Genomic DNA, 17,924 nt, shown 5'->3' on the forward strand with positions numbered 1-17,924 from the left:
ACCCCATTAGTGATTACTGGTTAACGTTCTGTATACAGTAATGTAACATGCCCGGTTTTCTGTTTAGACATGCATTTATATTGTTACATTCTCATGCGAGATTAGTGTAAAAGTTTCTTGGCCATCAAAATGCTTCTTTGAGTGAAAGAGCATTGTGAAAATGCAATAAGCCTCGGGGAGAAGGGTTTACGTTCAAATGACACTTCCCTTGAAACACTGCCCATAAAAAATCAAAGAATTCTTTTTTACTAAGCAGCGCATGCATAATTAAAGCGAAATATAGCGTCCTCCTAGAAGTGTCATGTGAAAACATTGAACAGTTGTTGAGCATTAGAGCAGTATTTTTGCCCTCATTCATTCGAGAGATGTAACGTACAATGTTATGCCATTACACGTCTGGTAAAAGCATTGGAGCTCTACCGAAACCTGTCAGTCTGTCGCACTCTTGGGAAAAAGTTAACTGAAGCTTGCGAAAACAACCTTGCGTTTAGCTAACCCGCAGGTCTGTCGGTAGTTACTTGCGCTACGTTTTTGTCAAACCAGTCCGGTTTGATGTAAAAACCACGAGAAAATAAATACAATTCAAGAAATACACGCAAGAAGAGAGGTCTCTATGTGCCAAGCTGGTGAGAATATTTAGACATTTTAAAGGTATCTTCAGTACAAACCCGTAACGTTTTTACGAGATGACAAATATGATATACTTAGGTTTCATTTTCAGGAAGACGTTGTCTGTTAAACTAATAAAACGCAGACGATATTCGGTTTTACTTTCTTTCATAAATATGTCTAATTTTTGTAACACCACTGAAATGAACGAAAACTTGGAATTGGAAACTGTTAACCTTAACAGAAACTTCCGCCTACAAAAATCATTTTTTGCGGATATAATTATGGTATCCTAGATACACCGCGATGTGTATTTTGGCTTGGGAAAAGATTAGATATAATAACATGTATGTAATATTTCAAAATCGTGGGAGAGAACGTGTGAGAAAGTGATTGCATGGCATGTGTTCGTTCTGTGTGCATGGGCGCGTTTGGGAGCAATGGTGGATGTCGATAAAAGTCCTACCAGACCTGCCAATTCGCTGTTGCGTTGCTTAGGGCTAGTTGTTTAGCTGTCGGGCAGGGTTAACAGGCACCATATGTCTGATATCTAGATCTGCTGGTCTGAAAGTGCTCCGTTTAAACATTTCTACATATAAAGGGTGTAGTCTTTTCAAACAACATGTATGTTTCGTGTCATGGGTGGCACAGTTATAACCGATTCTCTAAATTAAGGCATAAAATAATGTACAGTGAGAAAGGCAGAGAGATGAGAAGAAGAATGAAAGAATGGATGGAAAAGCAACTCAGGACCATGGTACTGCACATCTCAACGGATATTATTAAACCTTCTAATGCAGCAACACCCTTCCTCAGAACACCATTTCCCTTATCTTAGGTTTGACACAATGTCTCAAAGAAACCATCATCATAGAAATAATACAACTATTTCTTTGAAGTGTGACGCATGCGCAAGTGCTGCATTGTGAGTGCATGAGTGCACGGCCCAAACTTAACATGCATCCTGTTCGCACATGCTTCGAATGTACGTTTAAGTGCGCTCGAATTAAAGCTCTTTCATGGTAGCAATCAATCCCCTAAACCAATAAGTAGAAACACTTGCACACACGGGTAAGAAAAAAATAAGCAACTGACATTTTTGCCTTGGGCCGAGTCTGCAGTGTTCTCCACATTAGGTGACGCAAACCCGTTATTAGCCTTAACCTTGGTGTTCATGACTGCGTTGCACTGCACGCTTGGGTAGTCGCTAACACAAACTTCATCATTGAATAAAGGCGGCTTTTGCCTTTGTTTAGTGACTGATTTGTTCAGCAAACTATGAACACAACAGGCTACTTCCGCGATGGCCATGTACATGTATTTGCTCTTTAAAGTTGAAATAGATGTTTTTTACAACTCGACTGCTCCGAAAGGTTCTGATCATTTTGAAAATAAAATAAATACACATGGCATTATGGTGGACGTAGTGAGGTAATGTTTCTGATCGTGTTTTCAGAAACAGACACCAACTTGAAGAATTTGTTTGGGAAATGTTTCATATCTTTCAGCAGCATTGTTGACGATTAATTGCTTTTAAAATAGTATTTACACATAGTTATCAAACATTGAGTTCCTTTTGTTTTCTTGCCAGTGACGTTTTGAAAGAAAACATCGATAACAACTAACTGATTACTTTTGGCTGTTTCGCCTACCCCTGTTGTGATTCGACAACTATCGGTGTTTGTTCAAGCCCAATTTTGTCTAGTTTGGGCAAAAAGCATATGCGTCAGCGGAAACAAAATATATCAATCTAACACATTCTCTGTTTTGATCTGTTTCAAGTGTATGCAATAAAACCAAAACACTCGCACTCAAGGGCCGCACTGAGCCAGTGCACAGGATAAATACTAACCCACAGACGTGAGATGTCTATTCTTAGCACAGTATGTTCCTATACAAGGAACGTTAACGTACATTCAATAGGTGTTGCCTAAATGAAAGGCGTCCAGTTTCAAAGCTGACCTTTGTGGTTCGTGTGAATAGCGTGATACAGGGTTTACCTTGTTTTGTACTCCATTACTTGTAAGTAAAAGTAAATAATAAACACAGCAGGCAATGAGAATGTTCTATTGTCTTGCCCTTTTGAAGAAAAATATTTTCTGCCAGCATGAACAGAGGAGTTATTCTATTTATTCTATTAAGAGAGAGAGAGAGAGAGAGAGAGTGTGTGTGTGTGTGTGTGTGTGTGTGTGTGCGTGCGCGTGCGCGTGCGCCACCATGGTGTCGCCGGTAATATTCATGACCAGTGGCGCTAGCGTTTTTTTTGTTCAGCATATCTTTGGGTTTTAAATGGTCGTGTGAACGAGTTGTATACATGTTTATATCATATTTCTTTATCTTTAATGATTTTATCACCATCCCTTACTAAGAATAATTGGATATCTACTTACTACACATGTGCATGCGGAATCTACCCACCTTCTATTGTATATTGTACTGCTTTACGTTAAAGGTGTTTAGTCAGCGGGGAACAAGTACGACGCACCAGTCAATTCAACTATGCTCAGTACGTTTTGCTCAGCTGCGGATGGACTGATGTAAGACGGCTGTAGGATCAAAAGCCTTAGACTGCGTGTGCTCCTCGGGCTGTTTAACTAGGCTAAGCGTTATCCTGCTTACTGCCTTCCACATGAGATATTGCTAAGGTGTGATCAAGCCTTATCTCGTCCTGGTACATATCGCTACAATGAAATTGTATAATGATATTCATACAGAAATTGTGACGTCATCGGTTACCATGATGTCAGAACTATGTATCGTGGCTATTCGTCCTGTCACTGAAGCTGATAACACTCAGCACTCAAGACGCTGGCCCCCGTTCTTTCAAGCGATCTCACAGCTATGATGATGGTAAACCACTATTAAAGGATGGGAGTTAATACCACGTAAAAACTAAACAACTTGACAGAATGATGGAGGGTGATATATAGAATCTCACTCTGTGTGTGTAGATATAGAATATGTAAACACGTGTCCAGGGAAGATAAACCTTTGCAACATGGGTTTAATTTATATTCACTCGAGTTGATATATTTGATATCAGACGACCAGGCTCAGTCCTTCTCTGTTCACCGACATAACGCTTTTAGGGGCTGTGTGTAATTTGTCATAACATATTCTTGAAGAAAACCTGTTTTGAGGATCTTGACAGACAGGTCACCGTTTGTTCACGATTGACAGCTTTTCTAATCTTCAAAGATGCATTTAATAGTTGTTTTTCCAGATTTTTCTGTGCGAGTAAGGATGGGTTTACGCTGCTTTAGCAATACCACAGCCATATCACTGCGGGGGGCATCAGAAATGGGGGTACATTTTGTTATTCATACAATATCAACTACGACTAACTTGTAGACAAATAGCTTTAGGTTCGCCTGGATTGTTTCGGTCATAAAAACGGTCACTGAATAGTATAGAAACATCCACATTGGTTGGTAACCATAGGTTCTCGTGGTTAACTGTCGTGTTTTCTGTTCATTGTGCTAATGTTTGTACTGATTTGACTACATGTATTCAGGGTTTTCTTCAGTGAATCAAACTCATGTTCTGCTGACTCCATATATAGTCCAATTCAAACTACGGTTTCAAAGTCACAACCTTTCACGACGTGATCTTATCTCTGGATTAGATTTGAACATAACATGCAGCTAGATGGGGAAATAGCCCTAACCTCTAAGGTATGGAATGGATACACACAACCAAATTCATGTTGACTAAAGTTTATCCTACCCATATGAGCTTAACATTACCAGTTACACATGAGGAGGAGCTAAACACAGGCAATATGGCATTGGCTACACATAACCAGTCAAATATTTACCAGAGCTAAATATCAATAGATGAGGGACAAAAACGAGTTGAAAATAAGATGAAGAGAGACAAATCATTATCAATTATATATAAGATAAACACAACCAAATAGATACTAGATTTAAACAACCAGTTAGATATGAAGTAAACCTAACTATGACCAGTTAAACTGAGATAACAAGTTTGATATGAAGCATGGCTTGAGATAACCAACTAAAATAAACTAGAAATGGAATTATTACAGTTTCAGCTTAGGAGTAGACAATAAACCTGTTATATATGACAGGGGCATGTGAGTAATCTTGGACACAAGGATATGAACACGGAAGACCTTTCTGTCCTTAATTACTTTCGTTTATGTTTCTTTTACCTCATAAATATTTCACATCTAAATGAAACATTCTTTGTATGGCGTTTACATTATGAACTGTTTATTCTGTAAAGCTCTCAATTATCGTATCGAGTCCCTCCCTGTGCGTCAGTCCAAGGGGGCGTTCCCTTTGGTAAGTGGGTTCACACCGAGTTTTGTAAAATATGTTGTATTTGCAGTTAACATTTTGTACCTTGCCCTTGAGCATGTACAATGCAGTATCTTGATTCTATGGGCGTGTTGGCGGTTATTAGTGTTGGACTGTTTATACAATGCATGTATTCAGCACAAATAGATATATTTAACTATATGGTATAGTGTCAAGGGGATTCGGTATTACGTGCGTCACTAATTGCTTCTGAATTAATACAAAGCCCACTTGGCTTTATGCCCAGGGCGTCATTCAGAACTGTTCATTGTCCCAGGGCAGCAAGTATCCTTATGTCGCATTTTTATGACTCAACACATCCGGTTTCTTCAGTAAAGTGAATTCAATACCGAATATGTTAAATTGCTAATGCTTGCAATTACCCATTACCAAATTGATGTTCTTAAAGACAGCGATTGTTAGTTACACACATACATTGCACTGTCCAGTTCTTGTCCCTAATATCGAATGTTCGAGTTCAAATTTTTCAAAGACCTACTTTCCAAAATTGCTGCTCGACCGCGTACAATGACCATCTTCCTAGCACGTGTGTTCTGTATGTGTGTGGGCCTGAACTCAACACACCGACTAGCCTGCCTCGCGGCATGTTTCCCAGCTCGGCAGTAAAACCCTGGTAAAATCTTTCCCACAAAAACCAGTCATCCTAGGGCAAACCATTCAGATCCTAAAACGATCCCAGATACCGAAGAAGTTTCCATTTCACTGAATTCTCATTTGGGTTTACATCTTTCAAGGAAAAAACAATTACGACCTAAAAAACAAAAAGTGAATATTTGACACGGTCCTGGAGAAATTGGATCCGAAAGGAGTCGCGGACTGTCGGATTGCATAAAGCTCTGCAAGTAGCCCGCCATCGACCGAGTCTGATTGCTTCAGTCTATTGTTCGGTGGCGGCTTGTTGGCAAGATGGATGTAATACTAGCTGCTAAAGTGTTTCAAGTACCCTTAGGAAGTGAATATTAACAGACCTGTCTGATAGGTTTAGAACAGTATCTGTTTTATCAATCTCGGTGAAGATTGCCATCACACCCAGATTCTAGGGTGGTGTTATTTTGGTTCACGTGGATATGTGTAATGCCTAACGAGGCAAGAGTGGATGCTGTTCTATCAGCCTGTTTATCTTTTCTCATATCATTGCAAATGGAACTATCTAATTCTCAAATTCTATACAAGAGGGATGATTTAAATCCACCTCATAGGTTGAGCTAGTAACAACTATGTTTGTATAAAGGCCAACAGGCTAACCCCTAAGTCAATATGTAGTCCATCTCAACTTTTCATTGAATCAACTTAAACTATCTCTGAAATTAAACATTTCTTTGAGAGGCATTTTAGAAATCGTAAAGATGAACGAGAACCAAGTTCTGTGGATAGTCAACTTCTTTATTGCAATGATTACTTGCTTGATAATGGTGTCAGTATCTACACTGTTGCACTCATTGCAATAAAGAAGTTGGCTATCCAGAGAACTGCTTGGTTTTCCTTCAAAATAAACATTATTCTGGGATTCAGTTAGTATTTTCCCATCTTGTAAATGTATATTATTTTTAAAAAAATAGTTCCTTTATTTAAGGGACAAAATGTCAGGCTAGGTAAAGTGGTTAGACATTCATGCTTTTCAGGAGTCACAGACTATCGGACTAATGTTCTATCAAAGCCTCACATATCTAAAAAATCTCTGAGCCAGTTCAAAATGATCCATGTCAGTCATAAAAACAACAGTTTTATTTATTATTGCCTTAAGTCTTCTGTTCAAAGACCAACATTTACTTGAAATAATATCCTTTTTAGGAGTAATTATCTTTCCATATGTTCTCTGTAGCTGAATTGAACTGACACTTCCCCAGCCCAAACCCTCTGCCCTCCCAACCCCCCTTCCAAGAACACAAAAGCCATGTCTTGATTTCCACCAAACTACATTACACCAAAGCCCAGATAAATCACACTGTCGTTTCAAAGTTAATATCTGGTGGCACTGAATAAGCAAATAAATTAACTTTCAAAGGATTGACACCAGTGAAGGATTTATTTCAGAGCTGAGCCTCATATCCTTAGGTTATCCGAGTCATTGGAGGAGACTGGTTTGAGGAAGGTAATTAAAGGCCTTCCAGGTGGTGAAATGTCACTGTAAGAGCAACCTCATAAAAACAACATGCACTATGTGTAGATCTCAATAAAGTTTGTTTATTATACAAACAATGTAGAACTCATTCAAGCAACTTAATGGGCACTGGGGCCCTCAACGGGTGGCAAAATGATGAAATCTTGACTAATGATTAATGTGCCTAGCTCACAACTGTCATACAAATATATACACGCCCACTCACACCATTCACACTGGCAAAACATTCTACATGTAAAAACAATAGAATAATACACAAATAAAACATCTCTTTTTTCTGATTTCGTACTTTCTACAGCAAAGCTCTATGGCCTATAGATTTATATGAGGATATATAAACTGGCTCTACTTGCCAGGGAACAAATAGTACGAGCTGCCACTGAAATCCACTCATACACAACAACCACAAATAGTGGCGGCCATATTGAAGGTATTTCAAACAAGCCTGTATAGGGTGGTCCCTTGGAAAGAAAAAGTGTCAGTGATGTTATGTACTGGTAAATAAGTGACATTAGTCAGTCCATTCGTGTTTTCATAACACCTTGCATTTTTCAAAGAAATCATGATGAAAGCAAGCCCCTGTGTCCTGCACAGCACTGCCCTGGATAATGCAATGTGAAGAACCTCTCTTAGGGAGAGTGCTCGGGTAACACCATAGGGCTGTGAGTTACAATAAAATGCTGTTTGTTTTTCCTGGACACAAATGTACACAGTTCTAGGGAAGCAGGACACATGTGTGATTAGAACCACGCAGAGTTCACAAATAGCCCAGGGCCCATTGTTTGGAGTCCTACTCTGGGTAAGCTCACACTTGCAGAAAGGAAGATAAAATAACTGTCATACCACTGACCAGGCTACAATAGGCATGCGGTATATCCTTCTTCCTTTCAACAGCCACAGATAGCCTATATGGAGTCACACATCCTTTAGTAGAGGCTATTCTGTATGTGAAACATATGCTATATGCTGCACCACAATTTATTGTCCAAACATCCCTGTATGAACACACTCAGTCCATCAATCATGTCCCTGATTGTATGGGGCTTGTCAGTTACGCAGGTAGAGTTTATAGCTGTTCTTGTTCAATATGTATGTAATCCCACTCCTGTAATCATTTATTCACAATAGGACAGAGATAAGTCATTGCAAGTTATAATATTCAATATTGAATTATTTAAACTGCTCCTGCAGTTTAAAAGTCTGATCAAAGTTTAAGCATTCACAGTCCCTGACTGATTAACTTTCACAGCACAGTATTTGAAATGTGCCCATTTAGATTATGGCAGTAATAAAACATTTATGCACAAGTCAATTAGAACATCAAATATTATTCCTCCCTCGAAGTATGATAGACTTGAATTGGCTAGCTGCCAATTCTTCAAGCGTTCCTCTGCAGGCGTTTTGCCTTCTGCACCAAATGTAACGTTTTATCACAATATTCGCCCTTGGATCGTGTTTACAGACCACACAACACTCTTTATAACCAATCCACAATGAAATCAGGCCGATTCAAAATCAAATTCAATCTTTTCCTTCACAAACTTGATTTGCCTCTTGCTCAACAATCTCTTAAACTTTAATGGAATCCAAATAAATAAGCTTATCACTTAATGCTGGGATCATTTTCCATGTCAGAAGTAGGTCCATCAAATTCCACAATTTGCATGCAACACATCCATCAGTGTAGATTATCCACAGGGTAATATGGTCCTCCATTATCCATCAATCTTGTCAATTCGTGATGTTTTCAATTCCACTTTTATATTCTCCCAAACCATATTTGGAGTTAGGTTTCACTTTTACATCTTCCATGCCCTTATTTGGAGTTGTATGGATGTTGCAGGGCAGCAGTTGCAGCAGCAGCAGCAGAATGAGACATCAACATTGGAGCTGTAATGACAAGAAGACAATTAAGAATAATGCTGAGCATTCATTCCAAAGTTAAATTAATGACCAATTTATTACTTCAATTGATATTGAAAAAAGCCATGAAAGCATTTCAAAATAATTTGATGAAGAAGTGAAATGTTCCCTAACAATACTGATCACCAAATGTTAACTGGGATATTAAAATTATGTTTCATTTAATTTTTATTAAAATCATGAAAGGCTTTCTCCCTTAGTTTGTGATAATGAGTTGATAGACTATAAAAACACACATTAGTCATTCTTCCTTATTACATAACTTGCTTGAGAAAAAGAGTACAAAATTTAGCGATTTACACTTGTCCTTTATTCAGTTTACACTGATTCACTTAAGCATTTTGTTAAACACACTTTTTCTAAAATGCCACTCAAATAACCTGGCCATTTGGATAGAAAATTGAAGACTCATTCTAGTTTCTAACAGTAGTTATTGTACTGAATACTGGTAGAGAAACATGAAATAATGGTAAAAATTATGTATCCATTAAGAATGAAAGTATGCTCCTCAAAAGACACCATTCTATCATGCTATTTTAATCCATCATATATTTGAACAGTACACATAAAAGAAATGAAATCTTTGAAAGAGCATGTATGTACCTACAACAACAAACGCAAAGCTTTGGAAAGTATTAAACAATCCACAAAAGAAAGTTGACCATTATTTTGGCCTTCTTAGGCACGTTACTTTAAACTAAACAGGAAATGTTAGGTCATTTTAGTGACAGGATTCCGGCAACTGAGCCAGAAGGTCTTGACAATGGAGGAAAAAGCACTTGGTACAAGCACCTACTCCATTGCTGCGGCTTCGGCTCTTGCCAAGATCAAATTAACACATGTCAGTCTACAATCAATGTCTCCTTGATTTAACACTCTACCAACTTGACAAACATGCAATCCTATCAAGTCTGCTTCGGTGTTAGCCAAATTACAACACATGCTGAGAATAATCAATAAGTAGACAGTGACAGTGCCTTCGTGTGTGACTTATTCATCAGCTCTGTTCACTCAGAGGCATACAAAAACCATCCTTCTGGCATTGCATTCCTCATACTGAACATGTTCTGTGATTGATGAAACATTAACAGTGTCTCTGTATACGGCAACTGCTTGTTTCAAATCCTCTATGCTAACTCATCATTTAGATGATGTTTGGGAAGAATGTTTTTTCTTAAATCTAAAGAGGATGGAGAAAACTGTATGGTGATATTCTGTGGAAGGTTGAGACCTGAGCCTTAACAATATCACACTAATGCCACTGGAAACCTGACTTCCCTCCCAAAATAAAAATGTCTTCCCATAACAAATCGTTAGTTTGTACAAGCCAGAGAACATGGGAGTTGAAAGGAAAGTGGGTGTTGAGCCCCAGGGCACCTGCCAGCCAAATGAATGTACTTGGTAGGTGTTTATTTTAAATGTGATCCCTTGACTGGTTGGTGGGATGTGGAGCTTGTCACTGCTTCCCATGTAGACTACTGGGGCTGATGTCAGTGCACTGAGCTGGCTCACCACTCACTGGTCTGGTGTCAGCAAAGCAAGTGTTGAGCTTTCGACTTATGCAACCTGGGTTTACAGTACTATCAAGTTATGATGCCAAGGGATAGTGAACATGATATTAAGAACATGGTCTCCAAGCTGTACTGCAATCTAACCCATATGGTGAGAAGAGGATAGTTTGCAGTAATGTGCGAGAACGTACACCATTATTAACTGTTATACTCATAGCATAGAAAGACAGCACATGTACTTCTCTTTATTCAAAGAGGAATTCCTTTGTTTTGAAAGGAAGGGGCATGACAGCCTAATGGTGTGGGGAGAATAATTTTCAGTAATATGTAAAACTGCACATGATTAACTGACATCCTCATAGCAGAAAAACAAACATATTTTCCATCATTTATGACAGGAATTCCTTTGTTTTGAAAGCAAGGGGCATTGTAGCTTAACACTGAAATACAATCAGCAAAAGTTACTAATTATCACATAATACTGCTCACATCATTCACCACCCTAGAATGGGAATAATTTCATTATCAGTACAGGACAACTCTTCAACCTCTTACATAAACACAAAATTCCAAATCCCTATTGACCAAACAAGTGAAAATGCATTAATTCATATTAGCACTGTTTCGAGTCAATGTTAAAATGTGAGAGGTAGAGGTAAGATAATTAACAAGATGGGCCCCAGATCTTCAGGCAAGTCAAAACATTAAGAAACACAGGCATGATTAGAAAGACATTTCTCCATGTAGCAAAAGTCCAATCCAAAATGAGACTAGACTGTTATTCTATCCAGACACCACATAGAGGATCACTCCATTTCAGCTCCCAACATGCACTCTAAAGTCTATATGAGTGAATATCCCATTCTACAAATAATACTGCCTAGACATGTACTGCCGGCTTGAGTAACCCATCAGATGTATATGATAAGTGGCCCTATTGCACACAACCCTCCTGACAGGATATGCTGCCTGATAAGCCCTCTTACCACCATTTCAACATGTAATATGGGCGGAGCATGCAGTGGTGATAATATCCAGCTTGTTACAGCATTTCCACAGTTCCTCTCCTCATCCGATGAAAAGGACCAGGGCCTCAGTTTATTTATCTCATAAGTGAAACATAATTATTGCTGTTCCCGGCAAAATTATCAAGGCTGCAACAAAGACCTTTCCTTTCATCTTTGGTTTCCGGAAGTATGTTATTACAGACAGCAAATAAACCACATCCCATTTCATCTGCGGCTATTTGTGCTGATAATTCAATTTGTGCTCCAATTCATGGATATTTGAACTTGATGAATTCAGAGAATAATCAAAAGAAGCTTGAAGGCATGTTGCTGAATCATATTTGCATGTGATGATTAAGACCTTATCTGCGGGTTATTAATAACAGAAAAAAGCATTTTCTTCAGACATGTAACATTTTATGTTGAAAGGCGACATTTTCCAACCAATAAGGTAATAGGGTTAAATTTACAGCAGATCCTTGGTCACGTGAGCGGAATTAAATTGGATGTTTAACGATAACATCATGACCTGACAAAACCTTGTCTAAATGGCATGTTTATCTCTACAAAGGATTAACTGGGTTTAAAATCAAACAACTCTTGGGACTACACCTAAGGTATACACATCACCAATTCAACAGGAAGCTGAACACACTGAACAATTTCAATTAAGTTGATACCGGCAGCGGGCACTGTCTACACAAACCCTAATCAGGCCTGTTCTGCTAATAGCGCCACTTATTAATAATAAATACCACAATCTTATCTGACTAGCAGGCTCTCAATGGCAATCAATAGGGTAGGCTGAAGGAGAGGTAACAATTGACCAAGCCGGGGCAAGACATGTAGCCAACAGCGGTAGAAGTCCTTGGCTGACAATAAAGGCTCCAGCAGCTGCCGGTTCGAATCAGCCATCTGTGTGAAGCTTCTTCTAGCTTTAGTCATTGCTGCAGGACCCTACAGTCAATATATAGTCCAAAAACAGGAATTTCTAATTTACATCTTGTCCTGGAAAATAAATATTAAAGCCAGTCTCAAGAAGCCATTTGGCTCATTGGTGATGTAGAATTTTTTTATTTCTGATTACATGGAGCAAACTCGGAAGGTTATTTGTATTCCTTGTTTGCAAGGACATGGAGATTTAAAAATGTAGTTTCAGTCTTAATGTTATATGTTTGTTCAAATGCATTTTGCAAACTGATCTTTTGTGTCTGCATTTGAACCACTTTATCATTAGATATAATGAGCTGATCTAGATTCATTGAAGCCTGGCTAATGCATATTGTATGCATATGGATGAAGGTTTCATGTTAAGGCTCATGAACCTCTGAAATACAGCACTGCCAAAAACTGACTGACTTTCATTTAATGAATCATATTCATTAATGTACACCAGAATCTGCAAGGAGATAAATTCAGTCATGAATATACAATTATAACCTAATATATCACCAAGGGCATTTTCAAACAAAAGATTTCAACATTTAGAACAGCGCAGATAAGCTATCAAAATTACAAAATTTAACTGTTCAAAACAGGAATGATATTTTTTTTAATGATGGAGGACAGCCACAATGTAGAAATACCACATGGCTAAAGGTCTTCCATCAAACTCAAATAGCTTCAGCAAACACCTTCCAGCTACAGTGTTGCTACAAACTCCCTGTTAGAGGGCTCTCAAACATTACTGGGACACCAAGTCTACATGGGTCAGAAGGCTGACTGGCCAGGCGTGAAGAGACTGCCTTGTCATACTAGATTCAATCATTTCAAGGTCCACTGCACTCAGGCTTCACTTAATGTCTTTGAAGTGCAATTTAAATGGGATCACCATGTCAAGATATAAACCTTAGTATTTAATTATTCAAAAATTGGTAATTTCCGAATTAACCTTTCAATGGCCTTGCTGAGAGGACCCATTAGGTGTTATTGTCAGTGGCTTAATTACTATTCATGTCAACATTTTGATAGATGATGAAACATATTAAATTAGAATGTTGTAACCTGAATAATTAGATTTCTTGGTTAACAAATCCAGCTGAATCTGGAAAAAACACTCACTGAACAAAAGTTTAAAGGTTCATTAATATTTTTGATGATATTTTTATGAAAACATATCCTCAGTATTTCCTTTGAAAACATCACCCATAGTATTCAAGATCATGTTTTTTTCAGTACATTTGTAAAACTGATTTATTACACGTAATTAACTTGTAGTGGCAATCGGTATCACCATAATATTCATGTGATGAGGGAGTATGTGCTATAAAATAAGTCACTGTAGATGACTACATCATTTTCTATTGATACCTCGACTCTCATTTCTCATGTCTTCTAACAAAGGAGTACTCAGAACATGAAAGATTTGCAGGATAAATACACTCCTATGCCATGTGCAAGTAATTTGGAAAAATATAGTTGGAGAGAGTCAGTACAGTGAAACCTTTCCTTTCGCGTTCTTCTTGCGTTTCACTCAGCCTGGTGATAATTTACTCCAGCCAGGATTAGCTTGTCAATTACTGCCGAGCTTGCACGGCTCAGCTTAATATCCTCAGTGCTTCCTCGACCCGTGTTGGTATCCTCTAACCAGCTTTCCAGCAGAATCTCAGAATAAAATAGCCCATGATATAGCTGGACAACTACCTAAGTATAAGTCGGATATTAACCAATAAATGACATTCAGGATGACTTAACGACCTTGATACATGTAACAACTTTCATACAATAATTATCCCCAACAAATTTGTAAACAAATCTTCACAAATTACAGTATTCATCTTTTCGAAGATTAATTCCTCAACAGCTTCATACTATATTTATCTCCTTTTAAAATCGTTTTTTTATGTATAGTAACCACTGATTTTTCTTTAAAAATCTACTATCATAAGAAATACAATGTTTCCTTTTTTTCAAACAATATTATAGTATTCAGTGGTTTAGAAAAAAAGACAAAGTACAAATTAAAACACCCTAAAGTAACATATGTCCTCCACTGTGAACCACCCCTCAAAAACCCCAAGGCTGAAGGGCATGCCCAAAGCGTCTTCTTCTCCAGGTCAATCTCATCACTGCTGGAGCTGAATTTGCCTGACCACTTCAACTCCATCTCTCAGCCAGGAAGATTAGCTCTGTCAATTATTGACAACAGCTTCAGCCAGATCAAGCAACCTCATGTGGGGAAGGTCACTACAGTGAGGACTCACTGCCAGGGGAATTACTGCCCACAGGCCACCTCGGCTTGACCACCTAGTGACTGCAAACATCAAATGGTTCATCTCCCCAGGGACTGGGCTGTATTGATTGGAATCATTGAGACAAGCTTTTACTTTGTCCTGACTAAACAGGCTAGCTGGTAACCCTGTGATAAACATTGAGCTGTATGTCGAAGGTAAATGACATGGAAATAGCTGCCAAGCAAGGAGCTGTTCCTTTTATTGGGCCATCTCACAGATGACATACCAGGATTGATCACAAATCAAATAAAATCCTCCATCTCAATCTTGAATAATTGTCTGCGTTTAATTTCATTTTCACCAGCTTTGTCTTAATTAAAATTTATTACTGAAAGCAAAATTTTCTTATTGATGCCATGGTAAAATAGTGATCCTATTTGCATGATCAATCAACTGGGAGATTGGGAAAGAACTTAATATGTTAAAGCTAACGACTGGATGTTCGAAGAACAGGAGAGCAAAACATTCCTGATGAAAAGATTACAGTGGCAAGTGCCTGGCCATGGAAGTAGCTTTATGTACAGACAGTGAGTATCTATGGAGTCTAAAACAGAGAAGGAAGTGGACTAGCATGCTTTCAGTTGGAGGAGCTTCCCCTGGCAAACCTCCAATCGCTAGCATTGATTGAGTAGCTGATGGGGGAAGCATGCACTGACTCAATAAATCAAGCTAGGATGTTACAGCAGAAAAAGCTAAATTAAGTACACAGGTCTCCACTGACAAGTTTCTTTTCTCAGCGGTTTCCCATCTGTTGAAATCATCAAACTTTTTCATAATAGGGTTCAAATTAATCAGATGGTGAATAGTATCAGTTTTTAATTGTCCTTTTGATAAGCAGATGTTCTCTGATCAGGTACATTGATGGGCTGTTGCAGTGTTCTCTGGAAGAATCTGTGAGATGTGGAACAATTCTGTTTTTATGGCTTGGGATGATGATGAAAGTATTTGAGGAGATGCCATGCTCCTGAGATGAATTGTGGGTAATAAATTCACCATACTACAGTAATTTTATATTTTTGTTGCCATTATCTTCAAGTAAATGTTTATTGGTGGCTCTTTCAGCCATGGAATGTATTAGGAATTCCACTGTGATAAGAGATGGCAACAAAATGCTGGCTGTAAAATATTCATACTCATGAATTATGCATATTTACTTGTGTTCTGCTGCCATAACACTGCAGTCGCAGGCATACCATACCATCAGCACAATATGATACCATTAAAATGATTTATAGTTGCTTACATGATGTTTATTTTTAAGTCACATTAATCTGACAATGTTATGCTTGTGCTACTCACTGAACAACGGTTTCTTATTCATGCTTTCGCTGCATATGTTATTTCTATTTTCATTGTATATGCTTGTTATTGTGTGTGTTTTTTTCCAGTTGTCATGTTGCTGCTGTTCACAAATGGAATGTTAATGCAGATATTATACTTTCTGAGAACTCAATTTAGATACTGCATTTTACATAAACGTTAATCATTTTATTGATCAGAAAAACATCTCTTATTTCTATAATATCATGGTTTCATTTATACTTTTGCTGGCATCAGTTACCCATAATGCACTCTGAAGCATATATGGGATTACAGAACTCTGACAATTATCTAACAATGACTTGTCTCAATGACACCGTGCTGAGACAAAAAGTCAGAGAGAACATGATAGAGAACCCCAGAGATTTTGAGAAGTAGAAGAATGCTTTCATCCTCACCAAAAGCCCAATAAAACTGAAACTGGTATTTTTGTCATCACTCAAACAAAAACTGCATTTAAAGGGAAATATATATATATATACATCAAACAATAAACTGAATTACATGAGGCATTTTTAATGGCCATAAAATTCCTTAGGTTGGTTGGGCAATTGGGAACTGGTCTAATTTCCTTAAATTTAATGCAAGCAATACTAGACTGCACTTAGTAACCAGCTCATATGTACACCGCCCAACAAAACACTTCAAACCCTCATTTCCAGGTGGAAAAAAAGAGGGCTGATAAAACTCAGTCAATCAGGGCTAAAATGGCTCTGCGACACGCCATAGCAATTATGACTCAATGATAGATCAAACTATATTCATCCAACTATCCAAGCGTTCCTCTAAAACGCACAGCCCATTCAGCCTCTCAGTGTGGCAGGCAGCAGGATTCTAAAGGGCTTTTGCTAAACTTGTCAGGTTGAACATGGAAGGCAGATGGGAAAATTTTCTCTATAGGCCCAGGAAAAAGATGGCTTCTGAGTGTTAACTCCATTCAATGAATCACTTTGTTGACGGATGAATATGGTTTGAATTGGTCCAAAGAGCTTTCAATGCCCCTCTTAGACTGCCAAGCAGAGTAGATGAATTGATTTCAGGACATTTTAAGGATAGCATTCGGATTTCAGAGACAAGTAGTGAGCTTTTAAAAAATGTAATAATTGCTAATTTTATCCCAGCTGAGAGACAACAGATTCCAAATTGTCCCACCCAAAACTGGATCAGAGTTCAAGTCTGGATCAAATGAACATTTTTAGACAAAGACAGGAATTGAGTCAAGTCCACTTAGGTCAAATTGATCAATATCTTAAAAATACCCTGGGACAACATGATATATGTGATTCTTCACATGGAATGCAAATTAAACGTTTCAACTTCCCAAAACCAAAAAGTGTCAATTGTCTGAAATTTCACACAAAGGAACTGATCAATAAATCCATCAACTACAGCAGCAGCAAGATTTACCTGACCAAATATGTACAACTCCCTCAGGTAGCAAGAAGATCGTTTACAGATTCTAAATATTGGCCAAGTCTCCTCACAACTGACTGTTTACATCCACAATTCAACTTCAAACAACACCCACCCAGGCCTGTGTTTAAGCATTCAGCTAATTTAAATTATCCTCTAGACTCTGTCAATATTTTTCCAGTCCGACCCCAAAGCTGCATAGCTCAAGTTCAGTGTTGGTTACATAACGCTGAACAAGGACTCCAATTTGGTGTAAAAAATAACGGCCAGGATGATAAAAGTTGTTTGAAAAATAATTTATTATTGATACAGTCAAAACAACCTTAAAACACACATGTCCTCAGTAAAAACTTCACATGATATATTGTAATCAACCTCAGAAGTGCATAATTTATAGATGCAATATGAGGGGAAAGGTGTTCATGGGTGGGATTACGGCA

At 38.1% G+C, this 17,924-nt stretch overlaps 1 protein-coding gene across 3 annotated transcripts in view; it reads right to left on the reverse strand.

Annotated features, from left to right (window-relative positions):
* Positions 1 to 7,119: 7,119 nt before the first annotated feature.
* The window catches only part of LOC137277623 (zinc finger protein 608-like), a 28,071-nt gene continuing 17,266 nt past the window's right edge, over positions 7,120 to 17,924 (reverse strand). For all 3 annotated transcript variants that reach the window (XM_067809440.1, XM_067809438.1, XM_067809439.1), the window contains exon 6: positions 7,120 to 8,967. In XM_067809440.1, coding sequence (XP_067665541.1) covers positions 8,894 to 8,967 — 74 coding nt within the window. In that variant the 3' untranslated portion in view covers positions 7,120 to 8,893. The remainder of the gene's footprint in view (positions 8,968 to 17,924) is intronic.

This window comes from Haliotis asinina, chromosome 3 (assembly GCF_037392515.1).
Source record: "Haliotis asinina isolate JCU_RB_2024 chromosome 3, JCU_Hal_asi_v2, whole genome shotgun sequence".
NCBI lineage: Eukaryota > Metazoa > Mollusca > Gastropoda > Lepetellida > Haliotidae > Haliotis > Haliotis asinina.